The sequence below is a fragment of the Neoarius graeffei genome, chromosome 6 (assembly GCF_027579695.1).
Source record: "Neoarius graeffei isolate fNeoGra1 chromosome 6, fNeoGra1.pri, whole genome shotgun sequence".
NCBI lineage: Eukaryota > Metazoa > Chordata > Actinopteri > Siluriformes > Ariidae > Neoarius > Neoarius graeffei.
Genome location: NC_083574.1, coordinates 90,795,939 through 90,818,754, shown reverse-complemented (window position 1 = coordinate 90,818,754; position 22,816 = coordinate 90,795,939). Strand labels below are relative to the sequence as shown.

The 22,816-nt window shown below is 41.0% G+C and overlaps 1 protein-coding gene and 1 long non-coding RNA gene across 2 annotated transcripts; one reads left to right on the top strand and one right to left on the bottom strand.

Moving 5' to 3' along the window:
• Nucleotides 1–7,087: 7,087 nt before the first annotated feature.
• LOC132888150 (uncharacterized) lies at nucleotides 7,088–8,462 on the top strand. The gene is made up of 2 exons (XR_009654908.1): nucleotides 7,088–7,239; nucleotides 7,327–8,462. It is a non-coding gene; the product is annotated as an uncharacterized LOC132888150 (long non-coding RNA).
• Nucleotides 8,463–18,502: 10,040 nt separating this feature from the next.
• LOC132888148 (extracellular calcium-sensing receptor-like) lies at nucleotides 18,503–21,807 on the bottom strand. Its single transcript, XM_060924174.1, has 6 exons — nucleotides 21,590–21,807; nucleotides 21,157–21,448; nucleotides 20,259–21,050; nucleotides 19,897–20,118; nucleotides 19,672–19,795; nucleotides 18,503–19,401 (listed from the first exon to the last, which is right to left on the bottom strand). Exons 1-6 carry the CDS (start codon nucleotides 21,805–21,807, stop codon nucleotides 18,503–18,505), a joined length of 2,547 nt encoding a protein of 848 aa, XP_060780157.1.
• Nucleotides 21,808–22,816: the final 1,009 nt, after the last annotated feature.

Here is a 22,816-nt window from a genome sequence, read left to right as displayed (position 1 = left end):
TGGGGGCTCGGGGATAAAAAAGGGCTTGGGTGTGGACTCAGACATGAATTCAGGTATGGACATGATTTCAGACATAGGCCCGGATGAGGGCTCCAGTCTAGACATAGTTTAAGGCTCTGGACAGGACATGGACTTGGGCTTGGAGTCTAGACAGGACATGGGCTTGGGCTCCAGACTGTTCAAGTTCAAGTTCAGGTTTATTATAAAGCCCTTTAAAAACAACAACAGTTGACCAAAGTGCTGTACAGTCCATCTAAGATGAGAGTAATTAAATAAATAAATAAAAATAAGTAAGAATGAAGTGAATATACATAAAAATCATATATAAAACCTAAAAGCAGATAAAGGACAGAGACATAAAATCACACATGGATCCTAAAAGCAAATCATGGACAACAGACATGGATCTTCACTATACCAAGTCACATAACATCACACCACTCATAGAGAGTCAAATGCCAGGGAGAAAAAGTGTGTTTTCAGGTGGGACTTGAAGATGGGCACTGAGGGGGCAAGCCTTACATGCAGTGGGAGTTCATTCCATAGTTTGGGGCCTATAACTGCAAAAGCACAATCCCCCCTACTCTTTAGTCTAGAGGGTGGGACAGTTAGCAGTAGTTGGTCAGAGGACCTCAGTGATCTCAGGGGTGTATGATGATGAAGGAGGTCTGCTATGTAGGATGGGGCTAAATGTTTCAGAGACTTAAAAACAAACAACAGAATTTTAAAATGTATCCTAAAACACACAGGGAGCCAATGGAGAGCCTTCAGAACAGGTGTGATGTGCTCACGCTTGCGTGTTCTGGTCAGGAACCGTGCCGCAGCGTTCTGAACAAGTTGGAGCCTTGACAAGGAAGAGCAGCTAAGACCAGCATACAAAGCATTACAGTAATCAAGGCGGGACATAATAAAAGCATGTATAGCAGTCTCCAGATTACTAGGAGATAAAAAAGGTTTGACCTTTGATAGGAGTCTTAAATGGAAGAAACTACATTTGACAACAGTATTTATTTGTTTCTCCATTTTGAAGTCTGAGTCAAAAATAACACCTACATTTCTTACTGAATCTTTGACAAAAAGACTCAGAGGGCCAAGGTCCAAGTTATTTTTGCAGGCCTTGCTGGGTTTGCAGAGTAAAACCTCAGTTTTGTTTTCATTTAAACTTAAAAAATTCAAGGACATCCAGGCTTTAATGTCCTCAAGACAATCAATGAGCTTAAAAACTGACTGGGAGTTAGTGGGCTTCAGTGGCATATAAATCTGGGTATCGTCAGCATAACAATGAAAGGAGATGTTATATTTCTTTAAAATGGAACCTAATGGCAAAAGGTAGAGGGAGAAGAGGATAGGGCCAAGAATTGACCCCTGGGGGACCCCATAGGGGAGGGGTGCAGAGGAAGAGGTGTGTTCTCCAATGCTGACAGAAAAACTTCTGTCAACAAGATATAACTTGAACCATTCCAAGGCTGTTCCCTTTAAGCCAACCCACTGTTCTAAGCGATCAATAAGGATGCTATGATCTACTGTGTCAAATGCAGCTGTAAGGTCAAGGAGTACCAGAATCACAAAATCACCACTATCAGTAATTTGCAGCAAATCATTAAAGACTTTAAGGAGTGCTGACTCTGTGCTATGCCGAGCTTTAAAACCAGATTGAAAAGGCTCTAAAAGATTATTTGCATCTAAATGAGATTGAAGCTGTTTAAATACAATTTTTTCCAACAGTTTAGATAAAAATGGGAGCTTAGATATAGGCCTGTAATTAGAGAAGACTGAGGTATCCAGGTTTGGCTTCTTAATTAAAGGCTGCACAACAGCGTGCTTAAAGTGCATGGGTATAATGCCTGATGTAAGACTGGAGTTTATTATGGCTAAAATACTGGCTCCAGTAGTGTCAATAGTGTCTTTAATGAGACGTGGAGGAATAGTGTCTGTGGGCCCAGGTGTGGATTTCAGCTGCCCAATGGTTTCCAGGAGGAGAGAGAGAGACACAGGTTCAAATTCACTAAACACCTTGTGGCATGTAACAGAGGAGGATGGATCAGCCACGGGAGGAGATATAATAGATCTGATATTAGAGATATTTTCCACAAAATAATGTAAAAATCCTTCACATCTTAAGGGAGTAGCATCACTCCCGGTAGGTTGAGGTGCAGTTAAGGCACTGTCAATAGTTTTGAATAACGTGCATGGATTGTTGCTGTTCTGTTGGATGACATTAGAGAAATATTTTGTTTTCTCACTTTTGACAACTCTTTGATATTTGACCCAGCTGCTTTGTAAGATATCAAAAGAAATTTGCAGCTTATCTTTTTTCCACTTGCGTTCAGCTATTCTGCATTCCCGTCTGCACGCGCAAGTAACATCATTTAACCAGGGCTCTATTTTATTTCTTGGCCGCAGTTTTTTGACTGGAGCTATTGCATCGAGAATGTTGAGACAAGCAGAGTAGATTAGGTTATCTGGACTTGAGTGTTCTGTAAGATTATCAGCGGCAGGAGAAAAAGCCGCCAAGAACCGAGCGGCAGTGGTGGAATTTAAAATGCGGCAGTAGCGCACGGGGGCACAACGCTCAGCTTCACAAGATAGGGAGTCATCAAATAATACAGGCCTATGGTCAGAAAAAACAGCATCGCACATATTAACGTTACACACAGATAACCCACAGGAGAGTACCAAATCTAATGTGTGACCGTGCACTTGATTGTATTCAGTCACAGACTGTATAAGACCAAACGAATCAATAACGTTCAGAAAGACATTAACCATTTGCTTTGATGGACAGCATGCATGTATGTTAAAGTCACCCACTATTAGAACTTGATCATACTTTGGCAAAATTTCTGACAGGAAATTGGAAAAGTCACTGATAAAGTCCTTATTGTAGTTCGGTGGCCGATAGATCACAGCACAAAAAACTGGCTGAGAGTGCTTGAGTTCAAATGCCATTAGCTCAAAACTAGAGAAATTCTGGACTGATGTTTGCGTACATTTCAGGCTGTTTTTAAACACAGAGGCTATGCCTCCACCTCTTCCTGTAGTCCTAGGTGAACTAAAATACGTGCAATCAGGCGGCAGCAGTTCAGTGAAAGGGCCAGACTCACTCACATTCAGCCACGTCTCCGTTACACAAAGCAGATCCAGTCCATGAGTTCTAAAAAAGTCATTCAATATGAAAGTCTTGTTGACAATCGATCTTGCATTGACCAAGGCAATCTTGGCTGAAATCGAGCCACATGCCTTCCGGGGTGCCCGACCAAGGGGCCGAATGTTACCGAGGTTAATCCCTCCTTTCCGGGATCAGAGTGAGCGCAGGAGCCAGGGATGGTAGTCCACTGGTCCAACAACGAGCCGCAGCCATGACTGCACAGGTTCCAAGCAACAGAGGGTTTGGAAACAGCAGTAATCCGGTCCGAGCGCGGACAGAGCCTGATGAGGTGTCCTCGATGATCGTGACCGGCCATAGATCTTAAGTTTTACCAGGAGACCGCTGCGCTTTCCCCGGCGGCGTTTGCGCTTATGGCTTAGCAGTGCAGGAGCGCGCAGGAGGTATGCAGGTATATCCGAGAGGAATGGAGGGGAATGAAAGGTCTTTCTGCCCAATTCATGAAAGGCCAACCTCTCGGTAGACCATCGGATGTCAAGCAGAGTTTGGCGATCGTATATCCGTAGAGCAAATGCATTGTCAACGATAACAAATAGCAAGAGCAGGAACATGAGCAGATGAAGAGACGCACAAACAGAGGCCAACGCTGACAACAGCGGACAGCAAGCTGGAAACACTGGCGCCATCACCACAGGCACAGGAACACATGCACTGAACTGACTGAACATGGATTCAGGCGTAGTCATGGATTCTGGCATAAATATGGGCTTGAGCATGGGCATGGACCCTGGCATCAGCATGAATTCAAACATGGGCATGGACTGAGGCATGACTCTGGGCTTGAGCTTGGGAATGGACCCTGGCATCAGCATGGGCATGGATTCAAACACAGGCATAGACTCAGGCATCAGTATGAGCATTGACTCAGGCATGAATCTGGGCTTGGTCTTTGACCTTGGCATGAGCATGGGCTTAAATCTTTTCAAGATTCAAGATTCAATATGTCTTTATTGATACATCAAAGTGAATTAACACTGAATTGCAATTAATTTACATTAAAATCAATATTAAGAACAAATTTAATCATTAAAAGTGTCGATAGCAATCGTTATGTCATAAAATAACTTATTGCAACATCACTACAATGATTTTAAACTTGGCATGGGTACCAGTGTTAACATGGGCATGGACTTGGATCTTGGCATGGGTACCAGTATTAACATGGGCATGGACTTGGACATTAGATTAGATTCAACTTTATTGTACAGGTTCAAAGCCAAAGAAAAGTAGTCTTTGTATCTAGGCATAGGCACCGGAGTTACGATGTCCTTCCAGAAGCTTGGAGGTGGAGCAAAGAGCTTGTCCACCCTCAAGCCCAGAGGTGGAGTGAAGAGCTCATCCCCACTGAATCCAGGCAGCGAAATGAAAAGCTCATGCCAGTCGAAGCCTGGTGGAAGAGTGACAATATCTTTAAAGCCAGGCGGCCGAGCTAGTAGTGGACCAGAGGCCACCCCTTCAGCCCCTGGAGTGAGCAGTGGAGTGGAGGCTGCCCTGTTGGCCTCTGGCACTAGCTCTGGAGTGGAGACAAAATCTTTTGCCAGATAACAGAGGGTTGAACAGTCCATGGGAGGAGTGGTAGGGGTCTGCCACTATGCTGGTTGCATGGTGGATAGAGTGTTTATTGTACAGTTCTTGTAAGTGATGGGAGGGGGACACTGATGAGCCTCTCAGCAGTCCTCACAATCTGCTGCAGGGACTTGCTGTCAGTGACACTGCAGTTCCCATACCAGTCAAGGACACATGTGCAGATGATGCTCTCAATAGTCCCCCAGTAGAAGGTGGTAAGAATGGGAGGGGGAGGCTGGCCTTTTTGAGCCTCCACAGGAAGTGGAGAGGCTGCTGGGCTTTTCTGGATATGGTGGTGATGTTGAGTGTCCAGGTGAGGTTACCCGCCATGTACACCCCCAGGAACTTCACACTGCTGACTGACTTGACAGCAGATCTGTTGATGTGGAGTGGAGTGTGGGTGGCTGGGCTCCTCCTGAAGTCAACAACCATCCTTTTTTTACAACATTCAAAGACAAGTTGTTGTCTTGACACCAATCCACCAGCTGTCTGACTTCCTCTCTGTATGCAGACTCATCACTGTTACTGATGAGTTCCACCACTGTTATGTGATTTGCAATCTTGATGATATGCTTTGAACTGTGCTTGCCAGTGGGGTCATGTGTCAGTAGGGTGAACAGTAGTGGGCGGAGCACACAACCCTGGGGTGCATCAGTGCACAGTCTGATGACCCTGGAGACATTGGCCCTGTTGCTGACAGATTGGGGCTTGTCAGTGAGAAAATCCAGAAACCAGTTAAAGAGGGAGGTGTTCATGCCCAGTCAGCTCAGCTTCCCTAGCAGTCTCTGCAGAATTACTGTATTGAATGCTGAGCTAAAATCTCTGAATAGCATTCTGGCATAACTGTCATTTTAACCAAGATGAGACAGTGTGAGTTGGAGGGCAGTTGAGATGGCATCATTTTTTGTTCAGTTGGACTTGTATTCAAATTGTAGTGGGTCTGGTTGTTCTGGCCTTCATGTGCCTTAGTACCAGCCTCTTGAAGCACTTTGTGATGATGGGTATGAGTGCTACAGATTGGTAGCCATTTTGACAGGACACAGTTGACTTCTTGGGTAATGGGATTATATTAGTGCTTTTGAGGCAGGTAGGAACCACTGCTATGCTCAGATATGTGTTGATACTGTGAGTTAGAATGTCTGTCAATTAGTCAGGACATTCTCTGAGAACAGACAGGTATTTTGTCTGGTCCAGCAGCTTTCCATGGTTTGACTCTACATAGAATCTTCTTAACATCAGCTCTGGTCAGATACAGGATCTGGTCATCAGAGGGAGGGATGGTTTTCCTCACAGGTTCTTTATTTTGTGCCTCAAAACATGCATAGATGTCATTTAGCATGTCCAGCAAGGAGGCATCACAGCTACAAGCCTAAGGTGTTGGCTTGGATTCCATGAAGTGACTGTGAATGGATTTTGCATGCATAAGCATGCTTTGCCTTCTTGATATCCTGGGACGGTTTTGCTCCATGCCAGCCCTGTGATGACCTGGCGACTTGTCCAGGGTGTACCCCGCCTTTCGCCTGTAGTCAGCTGGGATAGGCTCCAGCTTGCCTGCAACCCTGTAGAACAGGATAAAGTGGCTAGAGATAATGATATGAGAGATAAGTTTTGCCCCAGCCCTACTGTGAACATCTACTGTATGTCACCAGATTTAAAGTCAGCATTTCTGGCCTTTGCCAGGGCATGCACTTCAGAGGTGAGCCAGGGTTTATGATTTGCCTGGGTGATGACAGTTTTGCAGCAAGTAACATAATGCATTTTCCAATGTTGCCAGTCACTAAAGCTGTGTACTCCTTCAGGTCCACTGTGCTGCCATAGGTGGGACTGAAACATCTTTGAAGTCACTCAGTTTTTTTTTTCCATGGTCTCTTTAAATTTCTCCTATGCCTAAACTTTATCTTGTGCAATGGCTTTTGCTACAGCCTCCAGATTATTCTATACCTCTCAAATGAATCAGGACATCCCTTCATGACCATCCTCTTTCTTCAAGAGGCCTTCCAAGTAATGCTCATGGCATCCCTAACCACTGCTGTCCACCAGCACACAGTTTGACTTATTGCCATAACAGGCATTGACTTACTGCCACAACTTATGGCAGCTGCCTCTATAATTGAGGAATTGAACATGATCCATTTGGTCCAAAATTACAGGTAAAAACTATTGTTAAATTCATCTCTAATATAAGCTTCTGCCAGATGTTGCCAAGAAACCCAAAAATAATTCCTGGGTTTACCACTGTAGGTATCATGCCGCCATCTTGGTCTAAGAACTACAACTCCCAGCCGACTTCCGCGTTGACTACGTCACGCCTGGGCGGGATCACGTACACATTCCTCAGGTTTCAACAAAAGGACTTGGAACCCAGCCATCTTGGCTCTCTCGTGTTGGACTCCAACCGAGACTGACCAGAAGAAGGGTACTCACCATCAGACGTCTGAACCGCGCGTTTCCTCCTCTATCTAACTCTGATCAAGTTAGATTTCAGAAACACGCGATCATCAACTCAAGTGAGTTATTAAACCGGTTTTTGCAAGTATTATTTTCTTTTAAAGGCATACGCAACGGCAAGTGAAAGCAATTTTATTTTTGCTTAGAAAAGTGGCTGCCCCCCCTTTTCTCTTCTTAATTCCGCGCGCGCAGCACTGCTGAAAAGACTTTCGTCATCATCCACGAAGATCTTCAAAGCAACCTCTCTCTCTTCCTCTCCAAGATCTACTTCTCCAGTGAGACGGTGCTTCCTACAAAGGCGAGACTTTTTGCAGTAAGAAAAGGCACTGGGCGAAAGATTAGTTTTAGTAATTAATTCACTAAGTGTGAAGTTAGATTCAGGAATAAGTGTGCACACTGTATTATTGTTGATTTTCTATTACATAGGTGGCCAACCCGCGGCTCGCGAGCCGCATGCGGCTTTTTGCCTGGTGTCATGCGGCTCTCACCTTCATGTCCAAGTTGGTGTTCGTTTGTGGTTTTATGTGCGTTTTTGCTTCACTGCAGTTAATTATGGTTATTTTATTAAAGGTGCTTCACTTGGTTTCATTACGGTATTTTCACATCATGACAAATGCGCAGGTGCGTGAGATGATATGCTAAATTTCAGATCTCAAAATGGCAGGGAAAAAATGCACTTCAAAAAGAAAATATGAAGATGAAAACAGGACGTTTTTAACAGAGTGGGAGGATTTATATTTTTTCGTTGAACGTTATGGCAAGCCATTCTGCCTTCTATGTCAGTCGTCATTGTCGCATTTCAAGTCTTCAAATCTTCAGCGTCACTTCAGCTCACTACATGCTAAAATCGACCAGGACTTTCCGAAAGGGAGTGAACTTCGTAAACACAAGTTAATCACATTAAAAAGTCAATCACAAAAGCAGGTACAGCTCCTCAAAAAATTTACAAAACAATCAGAGACAGTAACACATGCATCGTATAAACTGGCTTGGAACATTGCTCGGGCTAAAAAGCCATACAATGAAGGGGAATGAGATTGTGTGAGATTGTGTGACATTGAATGAGAAGGTGTGTCCAAACTTTTGGCATGTAGTGTATATACATTATGTATTTGTTCATTTGTTTTCCAGTTATCAATTTGTGTGTGTGCGTGTGTTCTTCTTTCAAAAATTTGAGCATTGTATTATATTTTATCTATATTTGCACTTGCACTGATCACTGTTCCCAGTGCCTATGGAGCTTGTACTGTTTGAGGAAATTAAATTAGCACTTTGTAATTTCCATTTTCCGACTGACTGTATTTATTTGAATACTTATTTATTTGAATGCAGGTCTTGTGCAGGTCATGCAATTGAGAATTCAAGCTGAATCAAAATGGCTTTTGCATTTTCGATGTTAAACAGGTAACTCCAAAATGCACTAGAATACAGGAAATTGCATCTAAGAAATCCAAAATTTTTCGGGGGAGGCCCCCCGGAACCCCCCCAATGGGGGGAATCCCCACATGTAAACAATGTCTGCCTTTGTGCCCCACCTACAATTTTCTTCACCAGTCGCCACTGTTGAAAATGACTGGCCTGTGGTCTTGGTACTGCAGTAAATGTATCATTATCATGTTGGTGTGGGGCATTGGTTAAGTTGGAGTGTGACATCAATGTGGCTGTGTGTGTGTGTCCGTGCGCGCAGAAGGAAGGATAATATTTGTGTGCCCATGTTCATGTGCCAATATGGCTCTTACACAGTAAGAATTGTGGCTCTTGGGCTCCGACTGGTTGGCCTCCCCTGTTCTATTATTTGGTACTATTGATTTTAATTTGGTTAATCAATGAGTTTTGCATGTACTCACTCTCTCTCCTTTTAACATTTTAATTTCGTTACTCACCCATATTTTGACCTCATTAAGATTTCAGTAGATTAAATAATATTAAAACTATGGGTTTTAGCTGTTTGAAAAGTCTCTGTCTCCAAGGAGGGCTTTCAACACGTGTTCACAGGCCCAAATAGGCCCTGACCGCATGTTTAAGCTAGCAGGGCAGAGCTAAACTCTTTGTTCTAGAAAGGAAACACGTGGCAAACCCCTCCTCCTTCCCCTTTGTTCCAAGAGGTCCTGTATCTCATCTTTGAATTAAATATCATAAGTCCTAAGTTTAATTCAACCTTGATAGCAATTCTCCTGTTTACGTTTAAAGCCATATGAACTACAGATGACTGTTTGAATGTATTTTAACCATTAATTTCTGGTTTTTGACACACATAGTTTACTAGGCCTGAAGAAAACACATGGTGTTGCTAGCCTTTTCTTTGTCTGTTAGCCACATATAGCTAATCACTTGGCTACACACACACACACACACACACACACACACACACACGTGCTCACTAAACTTTGAGGATTCACCTCCTCCAAGATTTGCAGATAACATTCCACACACACTCTGGCTCGTCCTGGTACGGACACACACATACCAAGATTGCAGATAACAAAGTTCCCGTGTCCCACATAGCTCACAAGCTAAAACTGCTTATACACACACACACACACACACTCTGTTTACAGAAGATTTCAATTCTGCTGCTATTAAATTGTTCAATTTTTCCTTTTCTTTTTATTAAAATTTTTATTATCTTTTTATAATAAACTCCATTATTATTGAAATTGTGTGGTGTCTATCTGCTGTTCTAATACTTTTGAAGTTGCCCAATCGCAAAAGAACTCCTAAGGTGTATGAATAATTAGATGCAGTTTGGTAAGTGATAAATTTGAATTATCAAATTTTAAACGATTCTTCAATTGATTCTTTAAATGATTCACTAAATGATTCACTAAATGATTCATTGAACGATTCACTAAATGATTCCCTGATTTGATTCACTGACTCGATTCATTGAATAATTCACTTCACACGATTCAAATGAGACTGATTCTGTGGTATGATTCAATTCAAATGAGTCAAATTAAACTATTCAATAGGATTGATTCATTTTAACTATTAACCTTCAAATTTAATGAGACTGATTTCATGTAATTATTAAAGAGTGATCACTTATCCAATCCTAAATACACAAAATCATTAATTACACCTACACCACATAGGTCCACGCCTTATGTCCTGACCACTGACCACTTATGTCCAACTTACCACCAAGTAGTGATTAATTGACAGCTCCACATCACTCTTTATCTGGGTGTCCAAACCATATGGTTTCAAATTGGATGATACAATCAGAAAAATAAGTCACTGAACTTTAGCTCAAAGTATTCTGGTACACTTACATACAGGCTTGTGTTCAAAGTGTTTGTTTTTTACTACATGGCTTGTAAAGGAGTCTAATAAAACTTTACTGCTTAGTTTCACACCCAGAAGGCTTCCGGTCAAATATCTCCATAATTTCTAACATGATTACTGAAGTCCCCAAGCCTCTTTTCTATTTTCTCCACCTTCAAGTGGCATACACACAACAGTTACACTTTCCCTGTGTCTGAAATCGCTCCCTACTCACTATATAGGCCACGAAATAGTGATGACACCATTTTGTAGTGCTGTCCGAAATGACAGTGAGGATTATTACACCTTATATAGTGTACTCAAAGTATCCCTCAATGCATCACAAAAAGTAGTGTAGAACTGATGGTCACTAACCAAGCAAAATATTCCATCATGCATTGTGGTCGCACTGAAAGAAATCAAATTAAAGTCTTAAATTTGATTTAATAAAAGGCAGCAGCAAAAAAGAAAGTATTCAGCCTTGATTTAAAAAAAAATGAAAGCTGCAGATACTTTGTATTGATTAATGTGGGAAATGCGCTCAGTATAATATGTATTTATCACAAAAATACATGCATGCATTTATTATTTGGAAAACCCACCAGCCGGTTGATCTGGCACGTTTTAATTGTGCGACAGTAATGATGTAAATAACAGCATGACAGACTAGTGTCTGAAAACATTTTTTCATTTTACGAATGAACTCAATATATAGTCCTCTATATAGTAATTCTCTATATAGAGAGTAGGGAGTAATGAATGAGTGAGCGATTTTGGACACAGGGTTTGTCTTCATGAGACATAAAACCTCACTGAGGTAATCCTCTTGTTCAACATGAGGCCCATGGCCATGGACTAATGATTATTTCCTAGACCTGCCTTAGGCCTATTTACCTGTTGGAAATCCAGAAGAGGAGAGACAGACAACCCCACAATACGAGAGAGCCCATACTCTGTGCAAGGCCAATTATATCTATTCCATACTTTTTCTTCTCAAAAAAATGACTTTTTCTCAATAAGAGTATCATTCTATATCTGTAACGCCAATTTACACTGTAAAGGTCTAGCCCATGTTTTATTTGATTTATTAGGTTAAAATGCAGTCCATACAAAATACAGTATGAACATGGCATAAAAAACAGGATTACACAAAAATGTGTGAACACTTGTTTCCACTGTGGTCCCAGAGACTTATCACAGACAGCCATGGTTACTATACTAAGTACAACCCCGATTCCAAAAAAGTTGGGATAAAGTACACATTGTAAATAAAAATGGAATGCAATAATTTACAAATCTCAAAAACTGATATTGTATTCACAATAGAACATAGACAACATATCAAATGTCGAAAGTGAGACATTTTGAAATTTCATGCCAAATACTGGCTCATTTGAAATTTCATGACAGCAACACATCTCAAAAAAGTTGGGACAGGGGCAATAAGAGGCTGGAAAAGTTAAAGGTACAAAAAAGGAACAGCTGGAGGACCAAATTGCAACTCATTAGGTCAATTGGCAATAGGTCATTAACATGACTGGGTATAAAAAGAGCATCTTGGAGTGGCAGCGGCTCTCAGAAGTAAAGATGGGAAGAGGATCACCAATCCCCCTAATTCTGTGCCGACAAATAGTGGAGCAATATCAGAAAGGAGTTCGACAGTGTAAAATTGCAAAGAGTTTGAACATATCATCATCTACAGTGCACAATATCATCAAAAGATTCAGAGAATCTGGAAGAATCTCTGTGCGTAAGGGTCAAGGCTGGAAAATCATACTGGGTGCCTGTGATCTTTGGGCCCTTAGATGGCACTGCATCACATACGGGCATGCTTCTGTATTGGAAATCACAAAATGGGCTCAGGAATATTTCTAGAGAACATTATCTGTGAACACAATTCACCGTGCCATCCGCCATTGCCAGCTAAAACTCTGTAGTTCAAAGAAGAAGCCATATCTAAATATGATCCAGAAGCGCAGACATCTTCTCTGGGCCAAGGCTCATTTAAAATGGACTGTGGGAAAGTGGAAAACTGTTCTGTGGTCAGACAAATCAAAATTTGAAGTTCTTTATGGAAATCAGGGATGCCGTGTCATTCGGACTAAAGAGGAGAAGGATGACCCAAGTTGTTATCAGCACTCAGTTCAGAAGCCTGCATCTCTGATGGTATGGGGTTGCATTAGTGCATGTGGCATGGGCAGCTTACACATCTGGAAAGACACCATCAATGCTGAAAGGTATATCCAGGTTCTAGAGCAACATATGCTCCCATCCAGATGACGTCTCTTTCAGGGAAGACCTTGCATTTTCCAACATGACAATGCCAAACCACATACTGCATCAATTACAGCATCATGGCCGCGTAGAAGAAGGGTCCGGGTACTGAACTGGCCAGCCTGCAGTCCAGATCTTTCACCCATAGAAAACATTTGGCACATCATAAAATGGAAGATAAGACAAAAAAGACCTAAGACAGTTGAACAACTAGAATCCTACATTAGACAAGAATGGGTTAACATTCCTATCCCTAAACTTGAGCAACTTGTCTCCTCAGTCCCCAGACATTTACAGACTGTTGTAAAGAGAAAAGGGGATGTCTCACAGTGGTAAACATGGCCTTGTCCCAAATTTTTGAGATGTGTTGTTGTCATGAAATTTAAAATCACCTAATTTTTCTCTTTAAATGATACATTTTCTCAGTTTAAACATTTGATATGTCATCTATGTCCTATTCTGAATAAAATATGGAATTTTGAAACTTCCACATCATTGCATTCTGTTTTTATTTACAATTTGTACTTTGTCCCAACTTTTTTGGAATCAGGGTCCAAACTATAAGTAATAAAGTTAATAATAATAATAATAATAATAATAATAATAATAATAATAATAATGTTATGGTAACAAAAAGGACATAGCGTCAGAGTAAAAAACTAGAATAAAGACCGACTTAGACAACCTTTATTGTCATTCAGTATGCAACAAGTGTACACCGAACGGAATTTCATTGCAATTTGGCTCAGCACAGAATTAAATATGAAGTGTATTAAATTAAATTATGCAGCAGCAAAAATATTATAAAGTGCAATAGTATAAAGTGGCCTGTGGAATTAGGAAATAATCAAGTTATAAATAGATGTTTAGAGTTTGGGTTTGGAGTTCAGCAGTCTGGTGACCTCGGGTCATTGACCTCGGGTCATTGAATTGTTATCCTGCGCCTAATGTTGCAGAACCTCTTTCCAGAGGCCAGAGGTGAGTACAGTCTGTAGTGAGGGTGTGAGGGGTCACTGATGATGTTTCTGGCTCGAGACATGCAACGCCTTGGTGCAATGTCCTGAATGGAGGGAAGAGAATTCCCAATGATTTTTTCTGCTGTCCTCACAACTCTCCTCACATTCTTCCAGTCAGAGGCACTGCAGCCTCCAAACCACACAGAGATGCAGCTGGTTAGAACACTCTCTATGGTGCTTCTGTAGACTGTAGTGAGGATGGGCAGGGGCAGGTGGGCTCTCCTCATCCTACACAGGAACTGCAGACATTGTTGTGCTTTCTTGACCAGTGATGCAGTGTTCACAGACCAGGTGACGTTATCTGTGATGTGCACCCCCAGGAACTTGGTGCTATTGACCACCTCCACGGCCGTGTTGTTGATGAGAAGTGGAGCGTGGCTGGGTTGTTTTTCCTGAAGTCAACAATGATCTCTTTAGTTTTGTGCACATTCAGGATCAGGTTGTTTTCCCTGCACCAGCCCACCAACTGCTCTACCTCCTCTCTATAGGCCAGGTCGTTATTGCCCCTGATGAGGCCCACCACTGTTGTGTCATCCGCAAACTTCACAATGTGGTTGCTAATAGCCCTGGGGACACAGTCATGTGTCATCAGAGTGAACAGCAGAGGGCTCAGGACACAGCCCTGAGGGGAGCCTGTGCTGAGGGTGATGGCACTGGAGGTGTTCTGTCTGACCCGCACTGACTGTGGTCTTTCAGTAAGGAAGTCCAACAGCCAGTTGCACAGGGGGGTGCTGAAGCCCAGGGGACCCAGTTTGTTCACCAGATGCTGTGGAATGATAGTATTGAATGCTGAAGTCCAGGAACAGCATCCACACATGAGTGTTCCTCTCCTCCAGATGTGCAAGGCTCAGGTGAAGAGCGGAGGAGATGGCGTCTTCAGTGGAGCGGTTTGGCTGGTAGGCAAACTGGAAGGGGTTGAATGTGGGAGGGAGCCTGGAGGTGATGTACTTGTAACCCTAGAGAGTTACTGAGGTTGTCTGTGTATTCACAATATTGTAGAAGTGTTATGCTTATTATTAAGAGTTAATAAGTGAAATTAATTTGATGCTAATTAAACTAAGAGCAGGTAAATGATATTCTGATAGTCCGTGAAGTAAACAGGGTGTGAGCTCCACCCCGTTGTGTTTGCTGGGAGGCAGCTGCGGAGATCAGAAAGGAAAAAGAAAAAAAAATATTCCAATACTCCAAGTCGGGAAAAGTGGACGATTTTCTTCAGTAGGATTTGTCAAGAAAAACATTGCAAATGAACTGTCAGGTGAACGTTGTTCTGTTGGAGTAAACTTTTGGATTTGTTGGAACTCTTCTTGGTGAGTTAATTCAATTCTGAATGAGAAAATGCTAAGCTAAACTCACAAGGATGATATGCTAATGGCTACCGCTGTTATCCATGTGTTTGTTACATGTGTGATTGTAAAAGTTTAATTTTCTACTGGCTAGCTGCCTGTAACATTGTATGTAAAGATTACATGTTATATGTGTGCTGTAAAGTGTGTGTACATTTGTGTACCCAGCATAGCTACATTTATTGTGCAATGAATGCACTCAAAAAAAAGGGGGTTTTGTTTTCTGTAGTTGCTCCACGACACCATGCGGTCATCCTTTTGAGGCTTCAGGAGAGCCCTGTTTCTTAATCCCTTTGGTAAGAAAGGATCTTTATCAATGATTTTGGGTTTTGTAATTGTTTGTGTACACTGTAAAAAGTGATTAATGAAAATTTGCTAGTATGCATGAAATGGTAAAGTGATGGCAGTGGAAAATGTCCAAAACATCATCATAAATTGAAATGGAGCCATGTGGAACACAGTTATTTTCAGTGTTTAGAATTATCTCTAGTCTAAAGTCTTGCTTGAACATGAGAAATGTGCACAGGATGGAGTTTACCCAAAAAAGATGAGTAGATTAGATATTTGTGATTCTGACTATCAGGGATGTGATTTTTCTGCGAATTCGCGGAATTCCGCTTTTTTCACCTCAAAACTTGAAGAAAATCTTTTTTTCCGATTTTTCCCTCATCCACATTCGTATCCTATTAGTTCCGACTTTGTTTGAAAGATGGCAGCCTCAGATTTGCATCTTTACGCTCGATCACGGAGGCTGCCATCTTTCAACTCTTTGTTTGAAGCGAGCTTACGTACAGCTATCTAACAAGCGCGTTCATTGGTTGTTACAGAGCGATGAGCCAATCACGTACCTCGTTTCATCTCAATGACGTAATTGCGTAATTTTAATTGAGTTAAAGAAATCAACAGAATAGTGAAAAAAAAGTTCCGCTGGGAATGGTTGGAGAAAAACGGCGGCTCGCCTCAGGGCGAATTACGTCACAAGGCGCGGGGCTAGCGGGCCCTGCTCGCGCTGGTTCTTTGGGGTGTGTGTGTGTGTGTGTGTGTGTGTGTGAGAGAGAGAGTGAGTGAGAGTGTGTGAGCGAGAGAGTGTGTGTGTGTGTGTGTGTGTGTGTGTGTGTGTGTGTGAGCGAGAGTGTGTGTGTGTGTGAGCGAGCGAGAGTGTGTGTGTGAGAGTTGCATGTTGACCATTAAATTGGCTTGAATTTGTTAATCATGACAAGTTTTTTCTTGTGTGTTTGCTTGCCATTTTAGTACAATTTTTAAGTCAGAAAACCCCAGAACCCAGGAGCTTCAGGGGGCTTCCCCCCTTGTCCCCCCACCAGGCCGCTGCCCTGGACCAGCTGGGGGCCTGCGGCCCCCAGACCCCCGGCTAAAATTTTCAGATAATTTCACCAGCCCCAAATCACATCCCTGGACTATGAACATAATCAGAATTTTTGCATATATTTTGCATATCAGACTTTTTGCATGTTGGACTCTGGCCAGGCTCAATGCATACCAATGTCTGTCAGTTTGTTTTATTACAGTATTTTACTCTAACATTCACAATTTAGGCAGCATAGTTTAAAAAATGGAATGCCATTTCAAGACATTACTGGTGAAATAAACAATCATATGATTCATCCAAGGGTCAGCTAAAAAGATATTTTCCTCTAAGCTTCATGCTGATTGTATGACATTTTAGTAAATATAATATAGATCATGGACTATATGAGGAAACTATACATATATGAAAGCCTGCAAAGGTTTATTTGAATATTTGCTTTCATATCATTGTTATATTAGACCCTATTAGATTAAACTGGTTAAAAATAAAAATAAATACAAATTAAAAATTAAAAAACCTCCACAAGATTATTTCTTGCATTGATTTTTATAGTTATTGGTTATATTTTTCCATGCCAAAATTCCAATGTAGATAGTCACTTTTTAACATCGAATAGGGCGTTTTCCAAATCAGACAAAAATTGTAGGTTTTTTGTTGTACGAACATCCAGTGCTTACAGAACTGATAAAGTGCAATTCATGTCATGTTCATCAATAGTGAGTAAATATATATTTCTAGCTATGTCAAAGCACATAGATGTTTCACAAATTGTTATTTAAAAATTGTCACTGCATAGTAAATAAAATTAAACTATATTGTTCAGTGACTCCTATAAAAAAAAACCTCAGTAATTACATTAAAGCTAATCAAAAAGGTATGTAGATAAAAGAGTGAGGAATATGAGTATGGAACAAACTTTGTGAGTTTAAAGTGTTATTAATCTAAGAATTTTGTCAAACATTTGTTGTAGCACCTAAATTTTGCAGCATAAATAAATAAATAAATACTTTATATTTTGGGCGGCACGGTGGTGTAGTGGTTAGCGCTGTCGCCTCACAGCAAGAAGGTCCTGGGTTCGATCCCCGTGGCCGGCGAGGGCCTTTCTGTGTGGAGTTTGCATGTTCTCCCCGTGTCCGCGTGGGTTTCCTCCGGGTGCTCCGGTTTCCCCCACAGTCCAAAGACATGCAGGTTAGGTTAACTGGTGACTCTAAATTGACCGTAGGTGTGAATGTGAGTGTGAATGGTTGTCTGTGTCTATGTGTCAGCCCTGTGATGACCTGGCGACTTGTCCAGGGTGTACCCCGCCTTTCGCCCGTAGTCAGCTGGGATAGGCTCCAGCTTGCCTGCGACCCTGTAGAAGGATAAAGCGGCTAGAGATAATGAGATGAATGAGATGAGAAATAAATAAATACTTTATATTTTGGGCGGCATGGTGGTGTAGTGGTTAGCGCTGTCGCCTCACAGCAAGAAGGTCCTGGGTTCGATCCCCGTGGCCGGTGAGGGCCTTTCTGTGTGGAGTTTGCATGTTCTCCCCGTGTCCGCGTGGGTTTCCTCCGGGTGCTCCGGTTTCCCCCACAGTCCAAAGACATGCAGGTTAGGTTAACTGGTGACTCTAAATTGACCATAGGTGTGAATGTGAGTGTGAATGGTTGTCTGTGTCTATGTGTCAGCCCTGTGATGACCTGGCGACTTGTCCAGGGTGTACCCCGCCTTTCGCCCATAGTCAGCTGGGATAGGCTCCAGCTTGCCTGCGACCCTGTAGAAGGATAAAGCGGCTAGAGATAATGAGATGAGACTTTATATTTTGGTTGTGGCATATCTTTACTCTGGGAGAACAAGCTTTTCCAATCACAAAAATATTTGAGTTACTTCATGCTCATATAAATTACTTCCCTGAATTCAAGCAAATGTTTTATTTGTCCTGTCCCCAGTTGTGGTAGTAGTCTGAGACATTATGATTCTCCCTTCATAGAAGGAAGAAGTCAGAATGGTCATACTTTGTATGGAGGCTGTTATTAGTGCCAAATACAAATATTCAGGTTCATATTACAATATAAAAATTCATACCTACATACGGGCTACTAGTTCATGTAAATTACACTTTGCCCATAAGCTGCTTTTTAGTATTCTTCTCAGGTTTAAGTATTATTATGTAACACTTTGGAAGAAATATACAGAATAATAAACCAAAACTTGATGCTAAAATGGCAAATATCTCTACAGCTACAGTGAATTTTCCAGGAGAGCTGACATAAGCTGGAATAAAAGTGATCCAAACTGCACAGAATATTATCATACTAAATGTAATAAATTTGGCTTCATTAAAATTATCAGGCAACTTTCGTGCCAGGAAAGCCAACACAAAGCAGAAAATAGCCAAAAACCCTATATAACCCAACACAGCCCAGAAACCAATAATTGAACCCAAATGACATTCTAGAATGATTTTTTCCTTGTAGCTCTTTAAGTTTTTAAAGGAAAAAGGAGGGGATATTGTCAACCAAAGCACACAAATAAGGACCTGTATGAGAGTAAAAGTTATAACACTAAGCCTTTGTTGTGGAGGCCCAAACCATTTCATGACATTACTGCCTGGAAGTGTAGCCCTGAAGGCCATTAACACCACTATTGTTTTCCCCAGGACACAGGAAATGCAGATGACGAAGGTGATCCCAAACGCTGTGTGTTGTAGCATACAGGACCAATCAGAGGGCTGACCAATGAAAGTAAGTGAACAAAGGAAACACAGAGTCAGAGAGAAGAGCAGCAGGAAGCTCAGCTCAGAGTTGTTGGCCTTGACAATTGGGGTATTTTTATGTCTAAATAATATGATTGCTATTACCATTGTCATAAATGCCCCAACAATAGAAACAGCTGTCAGCAAAATTCCCATAGTTTCTTCATAGGACAGATATTCAATTTCCTTCTTGATACATTGATCTCTCTGAGAATTTGACCAGTAATCTTGATAGCATTGCTGACATTCAATGGAATCTGTCACAGAGTGGGAGAGAAAATAAATGGCAAAAAAGGAAGTTTAGATACATTGGGAAGTAATTGGCATTATAAAATTCAAATAAAATTTTATCTTTAAAAAAATGTTGTTCCTGTTACAAACAAAAAAAACACCTACATTCTCTTTACCCATTTCTTAAAACAATCAGACACAAGTTTTGCTTGGTTTAAAATTTTTGTTCCTTATCTATTGGAATATTCATGAGAAATAATTTTCTACTTTCTTTCCCTTTTAAAAAGTTTCAGTACCTGTCATATTACTGATCTCTCCTTCTGCACATGGTATACAGTCAAAGCAGCAGATAGGTTTTCCTTTCTGTGCAGCTTTCCTTGTACCAGGAGGACAGCTCTCACTGCACACTGATACTGGTACCTATAATTGAGGATGGTATTTATGTATTTCAGTGCTTTCATATATTAAGAAACATTTGTTGTGGCAAATTCACTTGCAATTTGCAATTCACTTGTACTCACCTGGTTGGTATTTTGTGCCCATGCAATTGAGGCCATGTTTACTGCTAATCGATCATGACCATTTATAGATGAGTCATAATGTCCAACAGTAATAAATTTATATTCTTCATTCACTTGCCAATTTATTATATCATACTTTGCTGCAGGATCACCATTTTTATCAAAAAACACTTCTTCACCCTCTTTGGTTTTAAAGTGCACACTTTTGAGATTTTCTAGAAACTGAAGAAATAGAAATGAGTATTTTTACATTAAAAATGCTTTACAATATTGCAATGTATGTTCTCAGTTAAAGAGTAGTATGTGTTTATTTGATTAAGCTGCAGTGCTAAAATGGTGTCTGAGTAGCTCTGTTAACTCACTGTGAAAGGATCAGGCTGCTTCTTTGTAGGACATGTTTGTTTGCAGCTCAGAAGTTCATGTAGTGTATGGGCAATGGCGTATACTGCTTTATACACATTACTGAAAATAGGCATCAGGGACATGTCAGTGAAGGTGTTTTCCATCTCAGAGAGTTTCTCATCACCCGTACACAAAGGAGAGTCCATTGAATTATTTTGCACTGCATATTTACACTTAAACAGTGCTTCCCAAAATTTAATAAAAATGTCACTGCCAACAGCTTTTAGTGGTTTTACATCTAGAATGAAGTCCTTTAGACCTGTCACTTTTGTTTTAGGGATAGCTAGTCCTATGGCTCCTTGCAGTATATGGTGTTTATCTTTTGCAGCTAGTTCTGAATCAGAGATCCAGCCCTCAGTTCCCACCCACTGGTATCCAGTGATGTTGTGTTCAAAAAAGACATGGAGCAAAATTTCCAAGTCCCAGTGAGCAAGAAAGGCAACTATCACTCGTGAAGTGGAGCTTTTGATTTGCGCAATGATTTTCATCACTTTTGCATATGAGTAAGTTCTAAAATATGGAAGGGAATATTCTAAGCAGATGCCCAACTGCTTTGCAGCTTCAGTAAATGCAGCCATCCCGCTGTTACCATAATCATCATCTCTTCTTATTGCTCCCACCCAGGTCCAGCCAAAGTGCTTGATCATCTCTGCTAAGGCTCTGGTCTGGTGGTAATCACTGGGAATAGTGCGTAGAAATGAGGGATATTTCCTTTTGTCACTGAGACACTCACAGGTGGAGTAATGACTGATCTAAATTTATATTTACAAAAATTATATCATATGGTAAATTGTTGGTTTCTTCAGTTTGTTAAATTTTGGAAAATTGTACAGTAAAATAAAATTAAACAGTTCTTACTAAGGGAATGCTGAATGGTCCTATACTCTTTGCAATAGCCATGGACACAGAAGAGTATGTTTCACCAATTATGGCTTGCACCTGGGCTGACTTTTTGCAGTGCTCATGCAAGATTGACTTCTCATTTCCATTAATGAGTGTCATGGCTACTTTAATTCCAAGTGCTGCTGAACTGCAGGTGTCATAAATCTTATAACCCAGTGATATCCCAGGAAGTAAAGAAGAACTGTTGTTGATCTCTTCTATTGCAAAGATCAAGGACTGTGAATACTGAAAGGCTCTGAAATCAAGACTGTTAAATAAAAATAAAATAAATAATAATAATATTTATTTTAGGATTAGATATGTAAATATATACCACTCTCTCATTGTGAGCCATATAATGCTGTTTAACATCATAGATTATCAATATCTGGCATGCTCAAGTTCTTACCTCACACATTTCATTTGTTGTGGCATGGCCAAATAAGACATGTCTCTGATCTCCCAATTACTATGAAAAGGAAACGCACCCCCAACAATGATATCACCATCCTTCCATATCTGTGGATATGCAGGTTCTCCTTGCAGTATACAGGTAGTCCCATTTCCTCTGGAAAAATTTATTACGGTCATTACCATATGTAAAATAGTAAAGAGTAAAGTCTCCATCTCCCCTTTCAGCTACAGAATGGTGATATCAGTTATGTCTGCTTGGTCTGTTGTCCAACCTGAATGAATCAGAATAATTTTGTGGCATTTATACAAATGGAAAATAATTCTCTATGGGAACATTACACTGATGGGACAAAGGAGGTGTGACTAAATAGCTAGGCCTCTATTTTAGTTTGTATTTTTTTCATCGTGGCCTAATACTAAATATTAATTTTCTCTTTGTCTTTAGTGTAGTTTTTCTTATCACGTACAATGCATTTTTTAATTTTATTTTATTGTTTCAGTGCTATTTTTTGGAATGTCTCTGGATATTTATCAGTCCAGGACATCAAGCCTGTTTTGCAGTCCTTTTCAACAATCTCATCTCATCTCATTATCTCTAGCCGCTTTATCCTTCTACAGGGTCGCAGGCAAGCTGGAGCCTATCCCAGCTGACTACGGGCGAAAGGCGGGGTACACCCTGGACAAGTCGCCAGGTCATCACAGGGCTGACACACAGACACAGACAACCATTCACACTCACATTCACACCTACGGTCAATTTAGAGTCACCAGTTAACCTAACCTGCATGTCTTTGGACTGTGGGGGAAACCGGAGCACCCGGAGGAAACCCACGCGGACACGGGGAGAACATGCAAACTCCGCACAGAAAGGCCCTCGCCGGCCACGGGGCTCGAACCCAGACCTTCTTGCTGTGAGGCGACAGCGCTAACCACTACACCACCGTGCTGCCCCCTTTTCAACAATAATATAGAAAATTTCATGAACAGGACTACTTCTCCCAGGAGAATATATTGCTAATATTTTAATAACAAATGTAAATAAGCTTATGAGAGTTGTCTTGTGAGAAAACAAACATTTATTGTGGATAAATAATAATAAATAATAATAAATAATTCCTTCCTGCACACAGACCATAGTTTTATAGACTAAATTTCAATGATAATGTCTAAATAAAAAAGAATTTTAATAATAAGAACTGTAAGATAAACTTAAAAAAATAAA